General features: G+C 41.5%; 1 protein-coding gene across 7 annotated transcripts in view; it reads left to right on the top strand.

Moving 5' to 3' along the window:
* The window catches only part of kcnc2 (potassium voltage-gated channel, Shaw-related subfamily, member 2), a 145,366-nt gene extending 128,618 nt beyond the window's left edge, over positions 1–16,748 (top strand). The window contains exons 3-6 of one of the 7 annotated variants that reach the window (XR_008562975.2): positions 2,497–2,679; positions 2,917–2,978; positions 10,779–10,873; positions 15,109–16,748. Coding sequence is in view for 5 of the 7 variants with exons in the window: in XM_054739517.2 (XP_054595492.2) it covers positions 2,497–2,679; positions 9,952–10,088 (320 nt within the window). In the remaining 2 variants the exon portion in view is untranslated. Of the gene's footprint in view, positions 1–2,496; positions 2,680–2,916; positions 2,979–9,951; positions 10,874–15,108 lie in introns of those variants that run through there. The other 6 variants (XR_008562976.2, XM_054739522.2, XM_054739520.2 and 3 more) reach the window with 6 other exon arrangements.
* The last annotated feature ends 8,332 nt before the right edge of the window (positions 16,749–25,080 follow it).

The following is a 25,080-nucleotide window of genomic DNA, read 5'->3' on the forward strand; positions in this document are numbered from 1 at the left end:
CGCGCGCAGGACGCAGCTGGAGTATTTGAGCCATTACCGCTGCGTCCTCTCTGCTCATAGAATGCCTGCAAAGTGGAGTTCATAAATGACGTCATATATGTGGATACCGGATCTTTATTTTGAGCTTTCCGCAATTTTAATTTTTAAGAAACCTGCATCTTGATTCTGGGTTTAAAAATGCGTTGTAATTACCGCGTTACTGACAATTGTACCGAATAAATATTACCATTTTCTTTCCCTGTAATGCCTTACATTACCACATTACAGCTAAAAGCAATGCATTACAGTAATTAATTACTTTTGTACCGCGTTACTCCCAACACTGCCCAGTTCAGGCCCATTGGTCCCTGAAATGGCCCGAGAAATGGTCCTTTCAGGCTGGCCTGGTGAAATGGAGACACGCACAGGCCATGAAGATCCAGTAGTGGAAGTGGTCCTATACATCAGCCTTTGGTCGCTGTTTTCAACTGAATTCATCAAAACTTGTTTGGAATGTAAATCATTAACACTGCCAACTCTTTTAACCCTTCCACTGTCTTATTGGGCGACCCCACCAGGAAAGTTGACCATTGAGTAGGGTTGATGGTTTATCTCTTGAGGTCCACATGGTAGGGGGTGAGGAGTGAGCACATCCTCACTCCTGCCACGTGGACCTCAAGAGATAAACCATCAACCCTACTCAATGGTCAACTTTCCTGGTGGGGTCGCCCAATAAGACAGTGGACGGGATAACATTAATAGCTGGTGTTTAAAAGTGTAACAATTAACCTATCTATATATATGCATTGATTTTATGGTCATCAATCTAAAACGCAAAGTTTGATAACATAACTATGGCTGTGTCTCAATTCAGGGTCTGCATCCTTCGAAAGACCCAGCCCACCCGGCCGACGTGGGCTGCGTCCTCCGTCGGCCGGGTAGACCGGATGTTAATGGCTGTGAATTTGGACAGGCCTAGCCTTCATGAACTCCCTCGGCGAATGTTCCGTCGCCTAGCAACCGTGGAACCGCTGAGCAGGGAGAAGGAACTTTAAATGATGGAGCTCGACGTTTTATTTAGCTTTTTAATCATTTCCTTGACTGTTGGAGAGCTAATTCAGAGAAAATACTTTCGACTAGCTGAGCCTGAGCAAAGATGTGACAATAGTTTTTAATACTTTCTAAGGGTCTTAATTTGACCAAAACCGATTTATCACCTTTTAAGACTTTTCAAGACCCAGCGGGATACCCTCTAGTAAACAATTCTCATTTGTAAACAAAAATAAAATTCAAGAGTTTAATGCAGAACTGATTTTATTTAGATATTTCTTTTATATGTACATGTTTAATCTTTATCAACCATTTTTTTCTAGCAAAGTAAAAAGCTATCAAAGTTCTCCCTTCTCTCCTGTGCCCTCTGCTGCTCTGCCTCCCTCTGCAGCCTCATGTCCTCCCTGATCAGCTCCAGAAGCTGGTCATCGCTGGCACCTTCTCCTGGATGCCCATTTTCTCCAGAATAGTCTTAACAAACATGTAAGAAAAGAAACAGGAAGAGAAAAGAGGACAACGAGTTATTCCTTGCATGTTTTCGCAGAAAAAAATAAACTCAAACGAGTTTTTAAATATGAGATGTTATTGTACCTCCATGCCACAGCCGCCGAATACTTTGCTCCGGTGATCATATGGTCCATCTCGGCCCTAAGCTTAATAAAGTCCCTGGTTTTCTCTTTTGTTCCTAAAATACAAACTTCCATTAAAATCAGGGGGAAAACGTAGCGGGAGAAGTACGACACCGAGCGCGGCCGAACATACGAGCCGAGACCGCAATACAAGCACTTTTACTGTAACATTTCTAACTAAAATAACGTTCATGTATCACCAAAAGCCCTTAACCTAACAGTTTTCAAGTTTATACTGACATTTATATGCACAATCCTCTCCGACAGCTCCCGCTTCACTGTCCGCCATTGTTTTTAAGTTTTTCTGCCGGCCGGCCCGCAAGGCATCTTGGGAAATGCTACCTATTGAAGGATACACCGGACCCATCCTTCATTCAGGCGAAGAGAAGGCTGCATTCGTCGACCGCATTTGAAGGAGTCTTCGAATTGGGACAGGCCGAGTCGCGGCGCTGTGACGTAACCGGCCGACGAATCCGGCCGACGTAGAATGCAGACCCTGAATTGAGACACAGCCTATGTATCAAATGCACTTTGAAAAATGCTTTAGTTTGAAGTTATTGAAATAATAATGGATTAGATATATTCAGTGCATCTGGAAAGTATTCATAGCGCTTCACTTTTTCCACTTTTTTGTTTATGTTACAGCCTCATTTCAAAATGGATTAAATTCATTTTGACCATAACATTCAATACACAACACCCCATAATGATATGTGAAAAAAGCGTCTTTGAAGTTGTTGCAAATATATTAAAAATAAAAAACTTGAGAAATCACATGTACACATCAAGGAATCAAAGACATAGGAATGATTGGAGAATTGTGTTATGATTTTCTCAGTTTTGTCAGCGGACTGCAGTGGGGGCAGTGACCTCAGCTTGTCTGCAGAGGAGCGGGTGCCCATGCGCAGGTCCAGCACCATAGAACAGGACCGCCGGAGTGGGGGCACATGTTTCCTCCTTGCTGCTAGTGACTACACCTGCCCTGCAGATGGAGGGATAAGAAAATCAGGTAACTGCAAGTGTAAGTTCAACCACTTTTCTACATCATTATTTATATCCTTTAATACTAGTTATTTTACTATACTATCAGTTGTTTATTAAAATCAGTTTATTTACATGAAGCATGCTGAAAAGAGGCCTTTCTCTGTGCATTTTGACCAACTGATATTTAATTCAGTTAGAAATAAGTCAAATAGAAAAGGGCCTTAAAAAGACAAGACATCAATCTGAATCCTCATCAGGTGATCCGTGTCCTCAGTGACAGGTACACCAACATCTCTGGAGGGAGGAAGGCTGTTTGTTCAGCACTAGTCAGTTCAGGTAACGTAACTTGTGCACCTGTCATTGCTACATGAGCAATGGCGCACGTCGCAATTTTATTTAATTTTTTTTTTTACAATTCTGAGGTTCCAATGCAGCTGACTCAGAACTGTAGCTTTTTTCTTAATTTATTCAAGTTTTCTTGTTGCTTGGAAACATTTGAATAAATGTTTCAACCAGCTTCCCCCCTCCTTTTTTTCCCTTTTAGCTGTTGCCACATTCATTACCCTTCTACCAAATCAGAGTAAACTGTTTGGTATCTCCTGCCTCTAAGGAAACAACACACCCATATAGTTATATTTTATTTTATAACATTTAGCTAGTGGCCAGTAGAATACTACCATTCAGATAAATTGACCTATTTTTAAATCTAACACACTCACCAGCAGTTTTATTAGTTACACCTGTTTATTGCTTTTTAACTTGTGTAGCTAACCGGTTTGAAAGTGGCACCAAATATTTGAGCAGTTCTGAGGGCAAAGGTGGGTCCAACCTAGTACCACCATAGTGTACCTAACAAACAGGCAAGTAAGGAACATTTCACACAGAATAAATGTGGTCAAACTGGTTTCATAAACATGTATTGCCTAATATGTCCTGCTGGCCACAACAAAACAATGCTTGTCAGGCCTTTTAAAGGCCCTTTTCTTCTATAAACTTCTTTGTGTTATCTTGAGCAGCGTGAGGCTTGAATGTTGTGTTAATCTGATCAGTCAAGTGGAAACATTAAGCCTTGGCTAACTGCTTCCTAAAAGGACTTAACCGCCTCTCCAAGGAGCTGTCCACATATCCTGCACTTAGTGTTATTGCTCCTTAGCTTTGGAGCCCTGTTGGACATGCTTATGGCAAAAATAAACATTCATGCCGAGACCAAGTAAACAATGACTCCCCGAAATTAAATCGGCCTCTCGTGTGAAAAGTAGTCTAACAAAAGCAAAGATTGGGAAATCTTATAAAAGAAAGTGGAAACTTTCGGTGGCCTCTGAAATATTTAGAGCAGGTTAAAGTCGGCTTTTTAAAGGTGCAAACGGTGACCGTGTTGCTCGCTGAAGGGCACCTTACCAGACTTGTTTTTACAGCGTGGGCGCCTGAGCAGATGTGACTTCATTTCTTTCACCTCAGCTAACACAAGAGCTCATCATCTGAATGCAAAACCCATCCAGTCTGTGCTGCCTGTTGGCACTGATCCATGATGCCCTTTGTCCTGCTTGCTTGACTGATTTTAAAAAAATGTAAACAAATAGGAGGGATGCAGTACGGTAATGAGGCAACATTTGCTGCTCGTGAGTGTTTACACCAGCTGACTGGCATGTTGCACTAATGTTACGGCTGCTTTGGCTTGCTTGTTTATTCTGGACCAAATGCAAATGTGGAACCACATGCAGCTTACAGGTTTGAGCAGCTGTAAAGTGTTAATCTGTATAGATAAGAGAGTTAAGCCAACATCATCAGTATGTGGTGCCTGGTTTTACGCTCAGAATGAACATATTATGGTTCTGAACAAGATACATGCAAATGTTTAAGTTTGTACTCTACTTAAAACATTTGCTTCAGTGTGACAGAGCAGTTTGACAATGTATCACTGAAGCTTTATTCACATTGATGTAAAACTACTTCCCCCTAAAAGATTCCTTCTGTTTTTGTTCTTTTGTCAGATAACTTCCAATACCAAAAATAACCTGAGTAAACACAAAATGATGTTTTCAACTGACAAATTCAAGGGATGTATTAGGCCTCTTTTTTCTTAAGTTATAATAGTTCTATGATCTATACAAAGCATGTTATTGGGTTTTTTTTTTACAGAGTTCCCACTCACACGAAATGGTTTCAGTATCTTCCCGAATGAGCCGTTTCAGGGCTCGGTCACTTTAAGAGAACAAGCTAAAGTTAGCCACACCCACCCCTTCCCCACTCAGGCTGCTATAAGGTGAGAAGCTCCGATATTCAGGAGGAGTTTGGAGTAGAACCACAGCTCCTCCAGCAGCAGTTATCTCTTGCACATGAGTAGTGGATAAACACAAACAGTAGGCGTGAGCAGAAGCTCTCATTGAAAATTCTCACCTGATGGGAACAGAGGAGCAGCGGGCAGCGCTTGAATTTTGTGAGCGATCTACTTTGCAGCGCTTCGCAGCTGGTGTGAACCTGGCGTTAGTTGTTCTCTGGAGAAACAAGCTCAGATGCTCCTGTTTGAGGACGTAGAACTCAGCTGGAGGAGTACGTAGCTTCAGAAATAGGATTTGGTGTCTCATTTTCTGACATTAGTACATCTTGCCTCTTATTGGATAACAGCTACGTGATATTACCACCGACTCAGTTTGCTTTGCAACTGTGACGTTATATATTTCATTATTTATCATTTTTTTATGGATATAGTGTTACAGTTGCGTTGCTGTTAGCCAATCAGAGGTGAGAAGTACGAATAACAGGAAATAAGACTCCAAAACCTTCTGCTCTCTTCTGTTCTGGCTAACTTCTGCTGAAACAGAAACGCCAGAGCGTTTTCCCCACAGAGATCGACTCACAAGGCCTTCTAGAGACCAGTGCAAATTACGAGCTGCTCGTTTTATCAGATTTTAATCACAATTACGATCTCGGTTGTGAACGATTACAAACACAAAATGAGCCGATTATTTGTAACCTCTAGCAGTTTACTCTCACACTCCGAGTTGCAAATCAAGCGCACCTCCCACACAGCTTTGGCAACTTTGCAACTTTGTTGCCATTTCTAACGACTTTTCAGACCAGCTTTGTGACTTTTTTCCCAAAAGCTCCAAGCAAACAACCTATCGATTTTTCTAGTAACCCTTACCTACTTTCTATAACTTTGTTGTCGATATTCTCTGCAGGTTAGCTTAATTAAGTGAAACTTCTGCCTATACCCTTTCGTAGGGTTGTCACGGTATGAAAATTTAACCTCACGGTTATTGTGACCAAAATTATCACGGTTTTCGGTATTATCGCGGTATTTTTTTAAACGGTGTTGCATATGTTCAGAAAGCATTGATAGTCGTGTTCTACACAAACTGAAATAGTTCTGAAAAGGTTTAACAGTGTTTATTAAACCTAAAATAACACAAAGCCTTAGCAAAAGTGCAACTTTTCACAAGTAAAGGAATAAATAGCTTATTTTTCTGGAACATGTTACAGTAGTCAGTGCAGGTTTAAATTATACAAATCCAAACATTCAAAACATAAAAAATATGTAAACAAATCAAAGAAACACCACTTGTTTTCTCATATACTTGTTTTCTTCATTATCAAAATGAAAATCTAAAACTCCAGTCCACACTTGACTTGAGCGCTGTACAAGTCAACCTTAAAAAAATATGTATTTAAAATAAATAGCCACTTTAAACAAATTACTAAAATAACTACTACACTATGTAATCAAATCCAAATGTTCAAGTATAAATGGCATTGAATAAGTAAACAAATCCATGACAAGGAACTAATTGTATATTTCTCTTCATCATCAACAAATAAGATGCTTCATCCAGCAACAGGGTGTCCGTGACACGGTTTAAATGCTGCCAGAGGACGCTGCGGCTGCAGTATATAGTGACTCGTTGCATTCTCCCTCAACCAAAAGTCCTCACGTCATGCATTTCAGCTAAAATGCTAATGTTATCTTACCTTGCACTGGCTGTAGAGACGTGGGTGATCGTCACGCAGATGTGCCATGAGATTTGAAGTGTTGCTGCCTTCTGCAGACACTTGTTTCCTGCACGTTCCGCAAACGGGATAGCCGTCTTCTATTAACTGTCCCTCAGCATTTTTCAGAAATCCCAAATATGCCCATACTTCCGATTTAGTCTTCTTTGAGGGCTGATGGATGTCCTGGGCGCTGCCGTCGCCTCCTTCGGCCATTATTTCAGCTTCAAAGTTTTGGTGCCGTTGCAAATTAAAAAGTGCGTGTGCGCGCAGCGGGAACTTCAGCTGAAGCGACGGTGGCTGGTAAGGGTCATCGCGCCGAAACCGCGGCCACGGTAAACCCACCGAGATAATATAGTTTTTTAAAAACTGGACGGTTATTTTTATTGTCAACTTTTTTACCGGGGTTTACCGCTATACCGGTTACCGTGACAACCCTACCCTTTCGGTATATCGAACTATGAGCAAGTGTGTTGCCTCTTTTACGTAAAGAATCAGGATTTGTGTTTGTGATTATCCTGTTATTTGTTGTTTTGTTTTTTTTACTTATTTGTCTTTTGCTCTGATTGTGCCCTGTGCAATGTTATGACCAAATAAGTAAATTAAGTAAACGTTGATTAAAGATCGTCTTAAATAATTAAGATGACCATTGTCGCCATAATAGAGCAGCCCTGCTGCAAATGCATTGAGAAGATTAGTGAACATGGTCTTTAACCAAGGGAGGCCTACAGGGCTTTAAATGATTTTAAGTTTTTTAGAGCATGGCATGATGTTTTGCTTTTTGAGACCATTTAACCACCATCATGTTGTCAGAAAGTGTTGTGCTTGGTTATTACTCAGGTTATCATTCATGCTGAAATTTGTTTGCTGATCTAAAACCTTTAAGGGAATAAAACTACAAAACCAAAGGAAATCTCAAAGGGAGAGTTTTTCTCTCACAAACTCTTATGGCAGTGTGTTATATCAAGAAAGTGCATCAATATGTTGTATGATTAAAAACACTGACGAATGAAAAAAATGCAATAGGCTTCAGGAGCATAAAAGGCTCCACTTCCTGAGGCAATTGTTGAAATAGAATCTAATATTTATAATTTATTCTTAACATGTTGAGTTTTTATTTGTTTATTCGGGACAGTGCTCATTAATGAACTATCAAATACTGTAAATGAGACAGATTATTGCATAATTGCTCATTTTCATCTGTAGTCCCAAGGCAGTAAGACCAAACACAAATCATTTTAGACGTGTTTCCACTACAAGAAATTCAGGATAGTTTTACAGGAACCTCCCGACGTGTGTGTCTCCACCTGACCGGGCCGTCCGATTGGCCGTTTTCAGGAACCTTCTGAACACCTGCACAGAAGCAGGTACTCCGAACGGCCTGGTGGAGTAGCTGAGCGGAACCTCAGGTAAACTCACACTGATTGGTTGTAACTCAGTAGGAAATGCCATCAGCAGTTGTCCAAAACAACCGGCAGCAGTAAAATTAGAAGAGTAGCTGGTGAAGCAGAATGGAAGCAAAAAACAAAAAAGCACAGATCGCATTTAAAATCTAACTCTGGACACCGGATACTTCCCCCACAGCTGTTGTAAAAAACGGGGGAATTCCCCCACAGACCACTAGCGATGGGTACCGAATTCGGTACTTTATAAGGTACCGACCGAATTCCATAGTACCGACTGAGCACCGATTCACGTCATTTGAAACGGTGCCTCGTTTGCGAGGTCCATAATGAGAACTTGCCTAGACAGCTGCGCATGCACAAGAGCGTTATGTCGGTCACTGCGAGCCAGTTGTAAACAGAGCAGCATGGGTAGAAAGAACGCAGGCTAAAGCTTGGGTTCACTTTACTAAATGTGATGGGTAACAACCGGCGACAAGGATCTAAGTGAGACATCCTCATCTTAATCTGCTCCGGTTGGTAAATAAAATGTTTAAGATAATGTTAGCTTGATATGTTAGCTTCTGTTCCGCTAATGGTGTGTTCGGTTTCTCCTCGGAACTCCAAATTTCCGACTAGAAGAACATGAAAGCGCTCTAAAGTTTGGCTTCACTTTACTAAATGCGACGGGTGATTGGGTGAAGATGAAACCAGCGACAACGATCTAAGTGTGAGGCATCATCGTTTTAGTCTGCTCCAGCAGCTAAATAAACTGTTTAAGTTAACGTTAGCTTGATATGTTAGCTTCCATTGCCACCGTTGTTATCAGCTAATGGTGCGTTCGCTTTCTCCTCGGAAATTCTAACTTCCCAGCAGGAAAAATCAAATTAAAAAAGACGGCAAAAGGAATGAAGATACTCAGTAAATTTAGTTCACAGTAAAGATGTTTGCTTCAGTTTAATTATCAGCTTATAAAACTACAAGGACGATGTTAAAATACAAACAGTTGAATGTTATTTATCGTGATATTCATCAAATATTGTTATATATTGAGAAAAATATATATTTAATTATAAGAGAGAATTAAAATATTAAACACTCAAAAGTATCTAAAATTGGTACCGTTAAGTACCATATCGATTCCTAGGTACCGGGAATTAGTACCGAATCGATTCAAATGTCAAAGGTACCCATCCCTACAGACCACAGACTTAATTGACGAGTCTTGTCTCACAAAATTCAGAGCTGCTATTGTCCTCTGAATGGATGAAATCATTATATACTTCTATAAAATAAACACTTTTAATACTATCAATGTTACTTTGGGTGCTTTTGGGGGCTGATCAGTGACATCACTCAGTTCTGAAAGGGCTGAATTTGAATGGAGACACAGCAGCTGAGAGAACTGGGACATCCTATCTCCTGATAAAGTTCCCCATCCCAGGAACTACCCTGGAGTTCTGGTAATGGAAACATGCCTTATGACAATATGTAATTAACAAGCAGGTAATCACATTAACAACACATCCTCCTTATTCTTTTGCTTTTCTTCTTATTAATATTAGCCTACAAAAACTTCAGATTCTGAGTTTTAGGACTATTAGTTTGTGTTGAAAGGTGATAGTTAAAATGAGTCAGTATATTTGTGGGTTTAGTTCCTGTGTTCAGACAGAATTCCAGACCTGTTCAGGCTTCCTCCACAGCAGCACTTGGGCTGCCTTAGGAGATGTTCTGTGCATGCTCTCACCATGCAGAATGTTATTGTTGCTCTGTCTCACTCCTGTCTCCTGTCTTGTCTTGGTTCAATCGGCTGGCCTCGGACTCGGATCGTTGCCTGCCTGCCTGCCTGCCTGCCTGCCTGTGTGTGTTCATGTCATGTTCCTGCACCACCACCAACTCAACCACCACCTTTGTTGACCCCCCTCCCACTTCATCTAAAGGCTATGAGAAATCCCGGAGTTTAAACAACATAGCAGGCACTGTCGGTAACACCCTGAGGTTGTCTCCTGTGACCTCGCCCTATGGATCACCCTGCCCCCTGCGCCGCTCTCGTTCCCCTATCCCATCCATCCTGTGAAACATCCAGTTCTTGGCTGCTTCGGCCCCAAACCACGCCATCACAAGCCCTGACAGAACACCCAGCTTTGGCGTGAACTCTACTCTTGATGTGGCTAAATGATAAGTAGCTCACGTTGCACCAATCTGTACAAGTTGTTGTCATACTGATGAAGGTACATGTGCTTAGCTAACAACCCTAACTCGATTGTTCTGCTGTGAGTTCTCTTTGGTTTGATATTGTACTTTGAGACTTGCAATAAAAAAAAAACAGGTGGCTTCATAATTAGCAGCCATATACATTCAATTCATATGAATATTCAGGGATATTGTATGTTTAGAAACCATGAAAATGACGTGCTTCCACAAAGAAAGAATAAAGAAAGAGTGAGAGATGTCAGGTACTGTTAACTACATACGACTGTGACTTTATGTGAAGGTCTGTTTCACGGGGACATGGATGGAGGACTGATCTGTCAGAACTTAACTTTCAGCTCACAAAAGCACACGTACAGTCTTGTCTCTTTTCACCAGCGGCTGAGCCTGCTCATGTGTATGCACGGATCATTGGGTAGCCATCTTTGGTGAACAATGTGGCATGGAAAAGGAGACAGACATGAATTTTTATTCAAAGTTTTGATCATTCAAATGGGTTTATGTTTTTTTTTTCTTCGCCAACAAAGCTGTTGTGTTTTTGGTTGTTTGCTAACAGATAACTGCAAAGAGGTGGTCTTTACTGGTTTCACACAAGCAGAGAGCAGCGTTCTATCTTAATGGCTTGAAGGAAGGAACGGCGGAGGCAGAAAGGTAACCGTCTAAAAGCCATGTGATGAAGGTTGTTCATCAATCATAACCTATGTGTGTGTGTATGTGTGTGTGTGTGTGTGTGTTTGCACAATTGTGAGGCATTGTTATTCAGTGAAATGTTGCCAAAATAAACTATGAAAATAACTGCTGTGAACAACTAAGAGGGGAGATGATGGGTTTAAAATCAGCTGGTTAGTTTGCTCATGCCTACCCAAATTTTAAAATACTTGCAAAAGCATTTTTCAGCATCAGACTGAAGCAACACATCTGGAAAACATGCCCCACCCCTTTTAGTTCCCAAAGTAAGAGTGAGCATGTAAAGTATGACTGCTATGTTGTTACTTTAAATGCTCCATGTGCCACAAATACCCGGGGGTGCCAAAAACAGACTGTCTGAATCATAGCTTTTCGCTGCATAAAATAGATTTGTGTGGAAAGGAGGATCGAAAAGCTTCTAAAAGGGTACTGAGTAGATAGCTTTGCTCCTGTTTCTTTGCCTGAGTTAACCAAACTAGTCAACTCTATGAAGACCTCTGCATGCCCCCTCGACATCTTACCCTCATCTTTGTTTAAAAGTGCTTTTCAGTCCATCGGTCCCAGCGTGCTCTCCATTATTAGTGCTTCTCTGGTTTCTGGTCAGGTCCCTGCTTACATTAAGAACGCTGTAATCCACCCGCTTCTTAAAAAACCGAGTCTCGACCCCTCTCTCCATAGCAGCTTCAGACCCATCTCTAAACTTCTGTTCATCTCCAAGATCTTGGAAAAGTTTGTGGCTAAACAACTCACAGCTGCTCTTGATGAACATAACATCTATGATAGCTTCCAGTCAGGTTTTCGTAGAGCTCATTCTACTGAAACAGCTCTTCTTAGGGTCTCTAATGACCTTCTGACTCACAGTGATGTAGAGGACTGTTCTGTTCTAGTCCTGCTGGACCTGCCTGCAGCCTTTGACACTGTTGACCATCACCTGCTACTGGAGAGGCTGAGGGACTGGGTAGGCCTATCAGGATCCGCTCTGGAGTGGTTCTCCTCTTATCTCTCTGAGCGCTCCTTTTCTGTGGCCGTCTCCAAGCTTAGGTCCTCCACCACCTCCCTTACCCATGGTGTCCCACAAGATTCTGTGCTGGGGCCTCTGCTCTTCCTCCTCTATCTGCATCCTCTTCAGCACATCCTGAGCTCCTTCAAAGGAATATTCTACCATCTTTATGCAGATGACATCCAACTGTGCATCTCCTTTAAGCCCCATGAGATGTCTAAGCTGCAGCTGTTACACACCTGCTTAGACTCTATCAAAACCTGGATGGCTGGGAGCTTTCTACAGCTGAATGAAGATAAGACTGAGATCCTCATCTGTGCCCCAGACAAGCTGGTTCCCAAAGTCAGAGACTCTCTTGGTCAGCTTGCTTCTCGCACCAAACCTTCCGTCAGGAATCTTGGCGTGACCTTTGACCCAGCTCTCACCCTGGATTCTCATGTCAGTTCTCTTGTTCGCTCTTCCTTCTTCCATCTCAGGAACATTGCTAAGCTGAGTCCCATTCTGTCCCGCTCTGAACTTGAGACAGTTCTCCACACCTTCATCTCCTCACGCTTAGACTACTGTAACTCTCTTTTCACGTGTCTGAGCAGAACCTCCCTGAACCGTCTACAGGTGGTTCAGAATGCCTGTGCTCGGCTTCTGACCAAGTCCTCCAAACACACCCACATCACACCGCTTCTCCTCCAACTTCATTGGCTGCCAGTCAACTTCAGGGTTCATTTCAAGATCCTGGTTCTGGTCTATAGGGCCTTACATGGACAAGCACCATCTTACATTGGTGATCTTCTTAGTCCCTACACCCCCAGCAGGTCCCTGAGGTCCAGTGATCAAAGCCTACTGGTTGAGCAGCTCACCAGGCTAAAGACCAAAGGTGACAGATAATTTGCTGCTGTGGCCCCCAGACTCTGGAACTCTCTCCCCCTGAGCCTGAGATCAGTGGACTCAGTGGTCTCCTTTAAAAAACAGCTGAAGACTCACTTGTTCAAGCTGGCTTTTGTATGTCCTTCACCACTCTCTCTTTATTCTGCTCTCCCCACCTATTCCACCTTCCTCAGGATCCACTGATTTCCCTCTTTCCTATTCACTCTCTCTCTGTCTTAACATTTTTTAATCACAATTGTCTATTTTTTGCTCATTTAAAATATATTTTCAACCATGTTCTAAATTCTTTTTTATATTTTTACATTTTTTGTTTTTGTGAAGCGCCTCGTGATTTTTATCTTGAGAGGTGCTATAGAAATGATATTTTTTTCTTCTTCTTCTTCTTCTAGTGTGGGCGGAGCCTAATCAAGGAAATTGAGGGTTTTGAATCAGCTAATTAATTTAATTAATTCAATCAATTAGCAGAGGATATTTCCCCCCACCTTCCATCACCACCACCACCACCCACACACACACTAAGTGTCTTTCCCAGTCTTTGTATAACAGTAAACTCCTCTCAGCTGATGTCAGAGCAGGAGACGTTAATCCCTGTGCGTCCACACTGCCAATAAATCATACACATTATGCAGATCAAGTGATGGCATCATTTAGCAATTTCTAGGACAGCTAATAGCGTTTACTTACTAAGGAGTTTTCTCAAATGTGTTGCTCCAATCTATGAAATATATCTTGTCAACTAGAAAGCAGGAGCTGGGATTTGTTTTCTTTCAGCAGACAAACCTGGATTTGGTTCAGGTGTGTTTAAGTGGTGAAGTGGCTGTTTGTCTTTACATTAGACGGTTTCATCACAACACAATCACTCTGCACATCAACAGGTGAGGAGCAGCAGATCTCACCAAGCAGCAGCCTTCCTCACCCATCCCTAAAGTGTGTCTATACCAGAAGCACAAGGTTGCTTAGCAACTGGTTCACAGTTAGATGCATCTTACACTCAGTTTAGGCAAAAAGTCAAACAATTAAAAGTCCAGGGGTCTCATTTATCAAACATTGCGTAGAATCCTTACTAAAACCGTACTTAAGCTCAGCAAAAAAAAAGTACTTACGCCAACTAGGTTTGTGATCTATCAAACATGGAGTACGCACAGCTGCACGCAATCTCCGCTTCATAAATCGGTGACTAACGAGAATGTTTCTCAGCTGCATTTTAGTCACAGCCCGCCCTCACCACGCCCACTTACTGCCATAAATAGTCAATGCAAAGTGCCTTGTGGATCTCATACATACACATAGGCTGTCTGTTGCAGCGCTCCGCCAATGAAATGGTGACCGTAGATCAAGCCAGATCAAGGAAGCGCAATTTCACAGAAGCAGAAAGTAAGGTACTTGTGGTTGAGGTGGAGAAATGAAAGGAAGTGCTTTTGCAAAACTAATAAGAGAAAATCCACGGAGTGGCACAACGTTGCTGAAGCCGTCAATGTTGTGAATTCTTCAGAGATCTGTGGCGGATATAAAAAAAATGGTCCAATCGGGATCCGATCCCCAGACTCCCGGGTGAAAGTCACGCACGCTGACCAGTTAGTCAAATGGAGATCTCCCCGTACAAGTAGCCAGGGCGCATGATCAATCGGGTCACAGTGACAGGACACACACTGTCACAGACGTTCGGCAACGGTGGACAGACATTCTGTCTCTATCTGTCCGCCTGCTGATATTCTGCATTCCGTATTCTGCGCTTCAGGCTGTGTGTGTGTGTGTGCGAGCGCGCGTGTGAGTGTGGACGCATGTGTGTGTACGAGCGTGTGTGTGTGCATGTGGGGGGTCTTGTTCTGTGTGAAAACGAAGCAGTACAAGTGATAATGCTGCAGGATTTCATAATTTTATCCTTCTCAGCAGCAGCACTGCAGGTGCTCTCCATGTCCAAAATGTACGTAAGCCAGGTCCTTAGTCAACTTAAAGTTACGTGCATTTTTTCGCTAAGTTTTCTTTGATAAATCCCAAAGTTTGCGTGGAAAGTTGCTTATGCAGTTTTCTGACCCTGTTTTGTGCGTAAGCAAGCTTGATAAATGAGGCCCCTGCTCTTGCAAACATTTCTCTTTGTCCCTACACCTAAACATCGATCCTCACTTCTCTGATGAGTAGATCACAACTCCTGATTCTTTCAGGTCATTCTGTTCCAACTGATCCATGCATGGCAATTTCTTTTGAAGTGATAGAGAGAGGATGCATTTCTGATATGTAGAGATGTGTTTATTTTAAAGATGTTATTCATATCATGTTTAAATGGCAGTTTGTGATCAGTATTGACCACCTATTGCAGTGGAGGAACCATTTTGGAGCCATAGCGCCACCCCCAAAGGACAATTTGGAGGAGGCCGTGCAGAAACTGATGACTCAAAGCCTCCCAGCTGGAGCCTCAGCCAGCTTGGGAGCAACTTAATGGTCCTTAAGAATTCTGGGAAGACTTTCACACTTTCCTGAGTTCTCCTTTCTTTTGTCTGTTCCTGTTTTGGAACTGGATGAGAAAAAAACAGGACAAGAAACTGTCTGTGATGAACGTCGCTCTTGTAAATACAAAAGAAAAAATTACAGCACAACTGGGCCAGGCTGCTCTGTTCACACATCTGTCTTTTGATGGCAAGTCAGGTATCAAGATGGTTGGTTGCACCGTGACACTTAATCACTTCTCTTGCTGTGGTGTCTCCTCTCGCAATAAGTGTTTCAAGATGTAACAGTTGAGGCACTTTGTGTTTTAAAAATGGAGTCAATTCATATAGAAAGCTGCTTATGGTTTAAACAGTGTAGAGACGAGATGAATAAATCTGACACCATGGACTAATGCCTTTGTTTTTATTGGTAACTTCAGTAGGTTATTTGCTCTAAATGTGTGTGGGTGTGTGTGTGTGTGTCCTAAAACTGCAGGTTGAGATCTGTAGTTTGAAAGACTGGGTCATGGACCTTTGAGTGGAGCTGATGCTGAATCTTCCAGTTAGTTTTAGCACAAACCTGAATAAGACAGAACCCCCCACCCACCCGTGTTGCAGCTGCCACTGCAGAAGTCCCTTTCCTCGTTCATTTACCATGCAACTTACCCTCGATAGTGCTGCAGTTTTGTTCTCTTTGCAAACCAAACTATTCTTGCCAGAATAATCCTCATAAGTCCTGGTGGCTAAAAAGAACCACACACACACACAACTGCATGACTTGATTCTTCCAAACCTTTTTTCCCCATGCGGGAATGGAGCAAAAGTGTAGCAGAAATGAATCAAGTCTTACAGTAGGACTTCTGCAGCGGCTACACCTGCACAGTAGCAACCCCTCAAACCCAAACAATCAAATCGGATTTGCAATAAGCACCCGAAAACAAAATGCACCGATTCACACTGTGATTTCAGCAGCCCGTTTAAAACAAAACAAACAAACAAAAAGGGCAGAAGAAAAAGCTGCTGGGCAGGACTCACAAGTGGCACAACTCATGTGGCATGTTGGTAGCGACCTGAACAGTTTTAGGCTGGCTGTTCACCCTGTACCCACAATCCTCTCTGTGTAGTAAACATGCTGCTTTACTCTTTTGATTTGTCAAAGAGAAACTTGTTCTTGTGTATTTCTAGGCTGATGTTGTAAGTAGCAAGCAAAAAGGTGTTTATTTTTTTGAATCCAGAAATGTATTTTTGTGTCTTTCTGTAAAACCCATGGTAGTCTGATGCTGTGCTTCTCCACCGTGTCTTCGAGCTGTCAGGCTTTTGATCCCAGATTATGTTTTGTATGTTTTACTGTGGGGAAAATTCTAGTTTTAACTGTATATCTGTGGAGCCTTTTGTTGTCATTTTAAAGTGCATGCTGACAAAAAAAAACACATTATGTCAAACTGTAAAATATAATGACCTGTTGTATATCACACTATGTATAGAGTCAAGGTAAATGCTATGTGAGAGTTTCACATAAACTATTTATCTTTTATCCACTCGTCTCTGTGTTTTTTTGTTTGTTTGTTTTCTTCCAATCTTTGGGAATATAATTATATATGTCTTCTTCTTAAATTGGATTCATACCTTTTTATTATTTATGTTGTAAAACAAGCCTTGTTGTTGATTTAAAGGTTGAATATGAAACTATTTAATAAAAATCTATATTTTTAAAAATCCTTCCTCCACGGGGCATTTAGAGGTGTGTAGAATGAAGGTACAGTATTTCCTTTAAAAGCTACATTTTAATTAAAAAACAATCTAATATTTATTTTGACGGGCATGTCACTGGGTTTATGTTTACATCTACCAGCCAGTAGAAGGCACCATTGTGGGTTGCCAAACAGTCCGCTCGGCACAGCGAGGCTGGCACCATGGAAAATGGTGGACTCTGCAAATCAGGCAGATGCTTCTGAGCCCAGAAGATGTTGTTATCCTTCTCAGAAGAGGAGCGACCATAAAAGATCTAAAACCAGAGTGAGTTTAGTTGAAGCCTACAACAAATGGACCCGAATATAAATGTTCAGATATCAGCAGCGAACCTGGATTCCCAACAACTGGAAACCGTGTTCTATTGTTGTAACTACAATCTCCATAGATGTTGCTTTGGTGTTTGTGTTCCATTTGCCACCTTTAGTAGAAGAAAACGCGTCAAGGCTCTGAACAGTTTTACTTTATTCCCAAGCCTGTATAAATAGAGGCAAGGCACAGCCAAGGTGTTGAGGGGATCCATTTTGGTGGCCTAAGGATCGGGTCTCTGCTTTTTGCAGATGATGTAGTCATGTTGGCATCATCAGAATGAGATCTCCAGCTTTTGCTGGAGTGTTTCACAGCAGAGTGTGAAGCAGCTGGGATGGGAATGAGCTACTCTAAATCCGAGACATGGTTTTGAGTCAGAAAACGGTAGATGCCTTCTCCAGGTCAGGGATGAGGTCCTGCCTCAAGTGGAGGAGTTTAAGTATCTCGGGGTCTTATTCATGAGTGAGGGAAAAATGAAGCGTGAGATCAATTGGCGGATTGGTGCTGCATCTGCAGTGATGCAGGCGTTGTACTGATCTGTTGTGGTGAAGAGAGAGCTGAGCCTTCACATCAAGAGGATCCAGTTGAGGAGGCTCGAGCATCTGGTCAGTATGCCTCCTGGTGAGGTTTTCCAGCTTCAGCCAGCCAGAAGGAGACCCAATTAAAGACCATGGGCACACTGGAGAGACTGTGTTTCTTGGCTGTCCCCACTGAACACCTTGGGATTCCTCTGGAGGTGCTGGCCCAACTGGCTGGGGACAGGGATGTCTGAGTCTCTCTGCTTAGGCTGCTGCCCTGACAACCACAGCAGATGGACGGATCAGTACTTACCGTATTGTCCCGAGGATAGAACGACCCTGATTATAAGACAACCCCCCTTTCCAAGACTAATCTTCAGGAAAAGACAAAAAAAGCCTGTTTTTAAATAAACTGGCTTTATTGAAAATTTGAGAACAAATAATGAGCAAAAATACTATTTTAATGCAAACTATCAGAATTATGCTGACATGTGAAATCAAAAGGCAAAATGAGGCTTTCATTCAGACGTCCTCTGCCTCGCTGTACTCACTCACATGCTGCTGCGGGGTGTACCATCAGATCGCTGCACCTGCCGGCTCCTCCCACTGAATGTCATCCTCACTGCCATCCAGTACATCCATGCATGCAATGTTTGACGCCTCTGTTGAATTGAATTAAAATGTGCACAACTCTGCCTTATAGCTTGTTAACTTGCCCCACTTTCGGTCCACTCTACCCCAGACCTCTCGTCTCACTTTTTTTCTCCTGTTGAGAACACATAGCCTGGCGCCCTCTGCTGTTACAAGCGTGTAAAGGTTAGACCCCGATTATAAAACAACCTCACATTTTAAAATTATTTTCAATGAAAAAACTTTGTCTTATGTTCGGGTCAATACGGTATTCATGCTTAGACTCTGCCCTCAGCAAGGGGGTGGCAGGGACATCCAAGAAAGCTGTCAGGGTGGCACCTGCCCTCTCTGGAACCCCTCTAGGTTCACCCCTGTCACTCCAAATCATCCTTGTCTAAAGGCGGTTTCACACTGGAAGCAACAGCAGCGCTAAATGGCAGAGGAACGGTTTACTCGCAAACTTTAAAGTGGTCCGTTTCACACCGGGAGAGTCTTGGCTGCAGTGTGGCTTCCTCACTGTGCTCTTCACTGGACTCGCAAGGTCACAAAATCCCTTGAGACTTTAAAGGTCACGTTTTTTTATGCAATCTTTCATTAAACCATAAAGAAGGAAATCATGTTTAATACTGCTGTTAAATGTCATATATGATGGCATTCCTCCACCGCCAGGATTAAAGCCATGAAAAACACACCGCTGCAATTATGTAACGATGCTGGAAGTAAATAAGCCGTTGGATCACATGTAAGTTACATTTATATATGAAATAGTCTTGCTGCAGTACTTTTATTTTGAAAATTACTGGGGGATTTACACTGAAACCGTGTGTGATTTCCTGTCTCGCCTTACCCACTGTGCAAAAACCTAGTTTTGACATCTTACAGATGTGGTCTGGTCCGACGGACTCAATATAAACATGATCAGCGCATCCATGTGACGTTGACTGTTTACAGGGTATGTTAACAGAGGACACTGACATGTCCCAGAAGTGGCTCATGGCACCAATAGAATCCAATCCCATCTTTAGCTTCTGGGACGCGCCTGAAAATTGTCGCATCATAGCTGGTTTGAAACACTCCATAGATTCTAATGGATTCTGTCTGAAGCAGCGATGTTCCGCTGCCATTCCGCGCCGCCGATGCTTTCAGTGTGAACCCGGGGTCAGGCTGTTAATCCAACCAATAACATCCAATGAGTGTGTTTTCTTATAAAAATATTATTATTCATAATACAGTAGAGATACCTGCCAATTAGAGCTGAGGTGACTCAAGTCTCATTACTCCAGCAACACAGGTGTGATTTTACTCTGCATCAAGCTCTATGCAGCTGCAAATGTCACCTCCCTTTGAAATCATGAGGCAAATGAAGCAGCTGGTGCCTGAAAAAAGTCTACATTTGGTAATGGTGAGTTGCCACTGCCCTCTCCCACTTCCTGCACTTGCTGTTCATTCTTCAGCTCACGTCCGGTGATCAGCAACACTCGGCACACTGTATGTGAGACATCTCAACTATCTTTACTCCAGTCGTCATGGAAACAACCACAAACGTTCCAAAGAGATGTAAACAGCCAGAGCTTGAAGCATGGTTTTTTTTTGGAACAAGACGCTTCTCCCCCTTGCTCCTCTTTCTCCACCTCCCATCCTGGGAGGAGGGAGAGACGCGTGAGGCCAGAGGCAGAACATCTAAAATACCAAATTCATGACATGAATATTGCATCTGGAGTTGTTTTAAGCAAATGCACATGTGACCAAAGCAGTCTCATGAGTTTGAAATGGTGGAGATGTAGATAGACCAAAAATGTGTTTACATAAAAGCATATTTTAATATATTACAAAGCGGGCTGGTACTTAATATTATAGAAGTGTCTTTAAAAACAGATACTGCAGCTCACTTCGACACAGTGGAAATAAGTAATTACCATATTGATCCGAATGTAGGACGAGCCCGATTATAAGACAACCCCCCTTTCCAAGACTAATCTTCAGGAAAAAACAAAAAATGACTTTTTAAATAAACTAATTTGAGAACAAATATACAACAAATTACTATTTTAATGCAAACTGTTAGAACTTTGCTGACATGTGAAATCAAAAGTCAAATGAGGCTTTTATTTAGACGCCCTCTGCCTTGCTGTACTCACTCTCTCTGCTGCGGTCCTGGTGTACCATCAGATCGTTAAACCTACCGACTCCTCCCAGAACGTCATCCTCACTGCCATCCAATACATTTATGCATGCAATGTTTAACGGCTTCTGCTTAAATGAGTTATGCAAATCTTAAAATTTGCAAAACTCTGCACTCCTTTCTATGTTCTATTGTTCGTGTGTTGAGTTGGCGTCCGGTTTCTCCTATGCATGTTTTATTGCAAAGTTTACATGGGATTTTGTAAATGACTCCACATTTAAGTCCAGCTGATATTTAGTCTTTTGGGTGCACTAGTCTGTTTCTAACTGTTGTGTATGGTTTTGTTGGTGTGTTTATGTTGTGTTTTTTCATTGTTGCTCTTATGTTTTCTGTTATGCCTTTGATGTATGGTAAACCAGTGATAACCTCCGAATAATAGAACACAGAAAGGAGTGCGAGAAAGAGGCAAGTCGAAAACACACAAGAGCAGCAAAAGAAGAAGCAGAAAGCACAATAAAGAAGTTAGCCGTAACAGATCACTGCATACGAGAAAACCATATAATGGACTGGGACAACACAAGGATCATAAACACCGAACAACAAAAATACAAAAGATGGATTAAAGAAGCAATCGAGATAAGGAGACGTGGATGTGGGACCATGAACAGGGATGATGGAGTTTACACGTTGGATCGCGCATGGGACTGCATCGTCGGAGAGGGGAGAGCGGGCAGCAGAGGGCGACAACGTCCTCTGCTGCCCGCGGATAAACGGAGAAGGAAGTGACACCACCATCAGCATCAGCCTGAGGAAGTCTGCAGCCGCAGACGAAACGTAGCGCGGGAAAACAGGTAACAAAACTGTTTCTGTGTTTTAAAAAAAAACGACAGCATGGAATCCTCCACTTCATGTCAGTAAGTATGTGTGATAACTGATGTGCACTCCTCCTTAGTTTAGGTTTGACTCTTTATTTAGCTCCAGGGAGAAGAATAGAATAGATAGAACAATGTGAGTCTACATAGACAAACTGAGATAAAGACAGAATAAATACAAAAAAATTACATTTTTCAAACAATGAATCATTAGGACATGGGTCGGCAACCGGCGGCTCTGGAGCCGCATGCGGCTCTTTCATCCATCTGATGCGGCTCCCTAGACTCTGCTTGTAAACCAATTAAGGAATATTTAATTACAATGTATTTTATTCATGTTTTCATCTGTAGCCATTTCTAACTTTAAAGATTATCTGCGTAAACGTGAACAGGTCACCTGCTTGTGCATTATCAAATGTCTCTATAGGAGCTTCCTGAGCTGAAGAGGAGATTCTGGACTGTTCCTCAGACAGGCTCATGGATGTGTTGCAGTGTTGGAGACAGGAACAAGCGCTATTCAGCCAAAGATTCATAATCAGGGAACATTTTTTAAGTAACAAGTCTCTGAGAGACCGGATTTAGAAAACACAGAATCTTCCTACATGGTTCTGGTTCTGTGATGCGCTCCAAGCCCCCGATCTATCTTCAGCTCGCGGTCCACGTTACACGTGCGCTGACAGTGAGCTGCGCTGAGCTCAGTGTCCATCTCAGATGTTCTGATGGGAATCTTTTCCTGATTGATGTAGCTACCTCCACGATGTGTGTTAAAGTGTCAGCGCATCTGCAGGCTTGAGATTTCTCCGTCAAAATAAATACGGGAAACATCGGGTCAGTGCAAACCCTGTCATTTAACTGTCATTTAATTAATATTCTGTTGAAAGATAACTTTGAGGTACATGAGCGACTGGTATTGGTTGCTGTCACCTATTGTGATTGGTCAAAGCAGCTCTCTGCTGTCAGAGGGTAGGCTCCGCCTACAACGTTGCGGCTGCTGCAGCTCCCAGTGTTTTCTTTACTGTGGGAAATGGGTAATAATGGCTCTTTGATGGGGAAAGGTTGCCGACACCTGCATTAGGAGAATAAATCAATCCAAAACAACCTGGCTCTATGATCAAAAAATTACTTTCAAAATGAAATTTGCTGATCTGAAATATTTAACTGACCAAAAAGCTAATTCAAATAAAACATGCATTTCGTGGTGATGTATGGTGATGCTGTAATTGTTAAAATCAACAACAAAAACAATTTGAAGTGGATAAAGTCCCATTAGTCATCATCAGATTTGGACAGTCCCGGTGGGGAGTGGTGAGCTGCAGCAGTGGTTGCGCTCGGGAACTATTTGGTGGTTTAACCCCCAGTCCAACCCCTTAAAGATGAATGTCAAGCAGGGAGGCATTGGGTCCCATTATTAAAGTTTTTGGTACGATCCAACCAGGATTTGAACCCTGATCTCTCAGTCCCAGGACAGAGTCCACCACTAGTCCACGGAGAAGAAATATGATTTAAACTTCATTAGACCCACAGAGTTTCATGAGGTGTTTGATTGTATTTGCATAAATAATGTAATTATACAATTAAATATCACAATATGACATAAAAAAACATTAAAAACAGCAAAAAAAAGCATAAAAAACGTGTTTCCATTGTGGCCCTAATAACAGTCATAAACAGTTAGAATACACAACAGCAATGCTTAAAATCACAACATTAGTGTTAAGAGACTAAAAATAAGCAAAAATGTATTTTCTAATTAAAAAATTCCTTAACCATTTGATGCATAATGGTCACTACAGTGGGCAGGTACTCAAAATTGTTATTTATTTATTTTTGCCATTAAGCACAGCTTTTGAAGACTTTCTTGCACGTGAGCCCCTCCATTTGGACTTCAGTAAGTCAAGCCAACACATTTCATGTTCAGAATGCACGTTGTCTACTGAGGTGGACATGTAATAAATTATTTGTAAATTATTATATGCTATAAAAGATATTTGTTGAAATTTGTTTCATTCACACCTAAAGTTGAATGAAAAAAATTATTTAAAAAATCATGGTTGAAGATTTCATAATTCATGCATCAAAGGGTTAAAAACCAACTTCAGCTGAAATATAAAACACAACACATGCCGAGCAGCTAGTGTTTAGGTTTGGGTATTTTATGTTTTGTGTCAGACAATCTCTTTGATCAGCTGAACCCTTCAATCTTGACCAGCTTCTTCTGGGTTGGTACAGAATACAAGACGGATCCTAGCCGGTGTGGAGCCAGCAGTTGGTTAATGAGGCGCTGAGGTAAGGTAAGCCTGTTGTTGAATCAACAACAGAAACAGGACTTAAATTAAATGTAATATGATGGATTTGTGATCTTATAAAGACAAGTCTTCCTATCATCACAATTTAGACACCCATCAATACGCCTGATGACCCTTTTAAACTATTTAGTGTCAAAAATGAAAATACTGTTTTAAAAATAATTAGGTTTTCATTTTACTTTTGCAATATAAAGAAAGATTTTGTTATTATAGACCTCTAAAAATATTATACATATATATATATATATATATATATATATATATATATATATGTATATGTATGTATGTATAAGAAGCCATGATCTACCACACCTGGCAAACAGATCGACAAATTGGTGATGATATCAACAACAGAGGACAGCTGTTGTGGCTGATGTGGCAATACTTAATAATGGCACCATCAAGAAAAACGAACACAAAATGCTAGAGAAATACAAAGGCCCCAAAGAAGAACTTGAGAAAGCCCGGAGAGTGAAGACATCGAGGCATCTCGGTCCAGAAACGTGCAGTTCTAGGAACAGCTACTGCACAGAGCACTCAAGCTCCCAGGCCTCTGGTAGAGGACCCGAGCCGGAAAGGATGAGGCCATGAAGGATGAGGGTGAGATGGGACGTATGTAAACAAGCATTGATTTTGATGGGGTGCCTTAATATGAAATATGAAATAAAAAAATAAAAATAAATACAGTTTCAACAGCCTTTCCCTCTTTGTTTGGGTATATTTTTGTTTTTCTTTCCATTTTCATGGTGATGTACAAATCTAAGAATCAGGCAATATTATAATTGGAGGTATCTTGCTCAGCAGCATCTATTACTGTAATCAGCAGATAAACCCCAATGGGGGCTTCAAAATGAATGTTTAATAAAGAATTAAACATGTGGGTGTGCTGTGATTCATCAAATCTGTTTTCTACGGCTTCTAATTCAGGGTTGGTCACAGAGATAGATATTAATTTACCTTTATCTGGGCTAAAGATCAGCACTAATAACAACAAATAAGTCTTCCACTGCCAGCAGAACCATAACTAATTCTGCAAAAGTCCTCTTCAGAAGTATATTTTGTAGTTTGTAAAAATTAGACATTTTAGTCATAAATTGAATTTTTAACACCTTTCAATATTTTTTTAGGTGTATTTATTTATTTTTAAATAGAGAAATTACACACTTCATTTAAATTTGAAGCTGTGAAAGGTTTAAGTAATGGACGTTTGCTCTTAATTCCTCTTTTAGTTATTCTGATAGAAATTTTCCTTACTTGGGTTTGATGTTGTTCACAAACACAACTCACAACAGCATCAAATAAATAAACAAACCCTGAGTCAACTCTGCTTACAAACAGAACACATTCCTGCCTGCAGCAT

The sequence above is a fragment of the Nothobranchius furzeri genome, chromosome 1, assembly GCF_043380555.1.
Source record: "Nothobranchius furzeri strain GRZ-AD chromosome 1, NfurGRZ-RIMD1, whole genome shotgun sequence".
NCBI classification, from domain to species: Eukaryota; Metazoa; Chordata; class Actinopteri; order Cyprinodontiformes; family Nothobranchiidae; genus Nothobranchius; species Nothobranchius furzeri.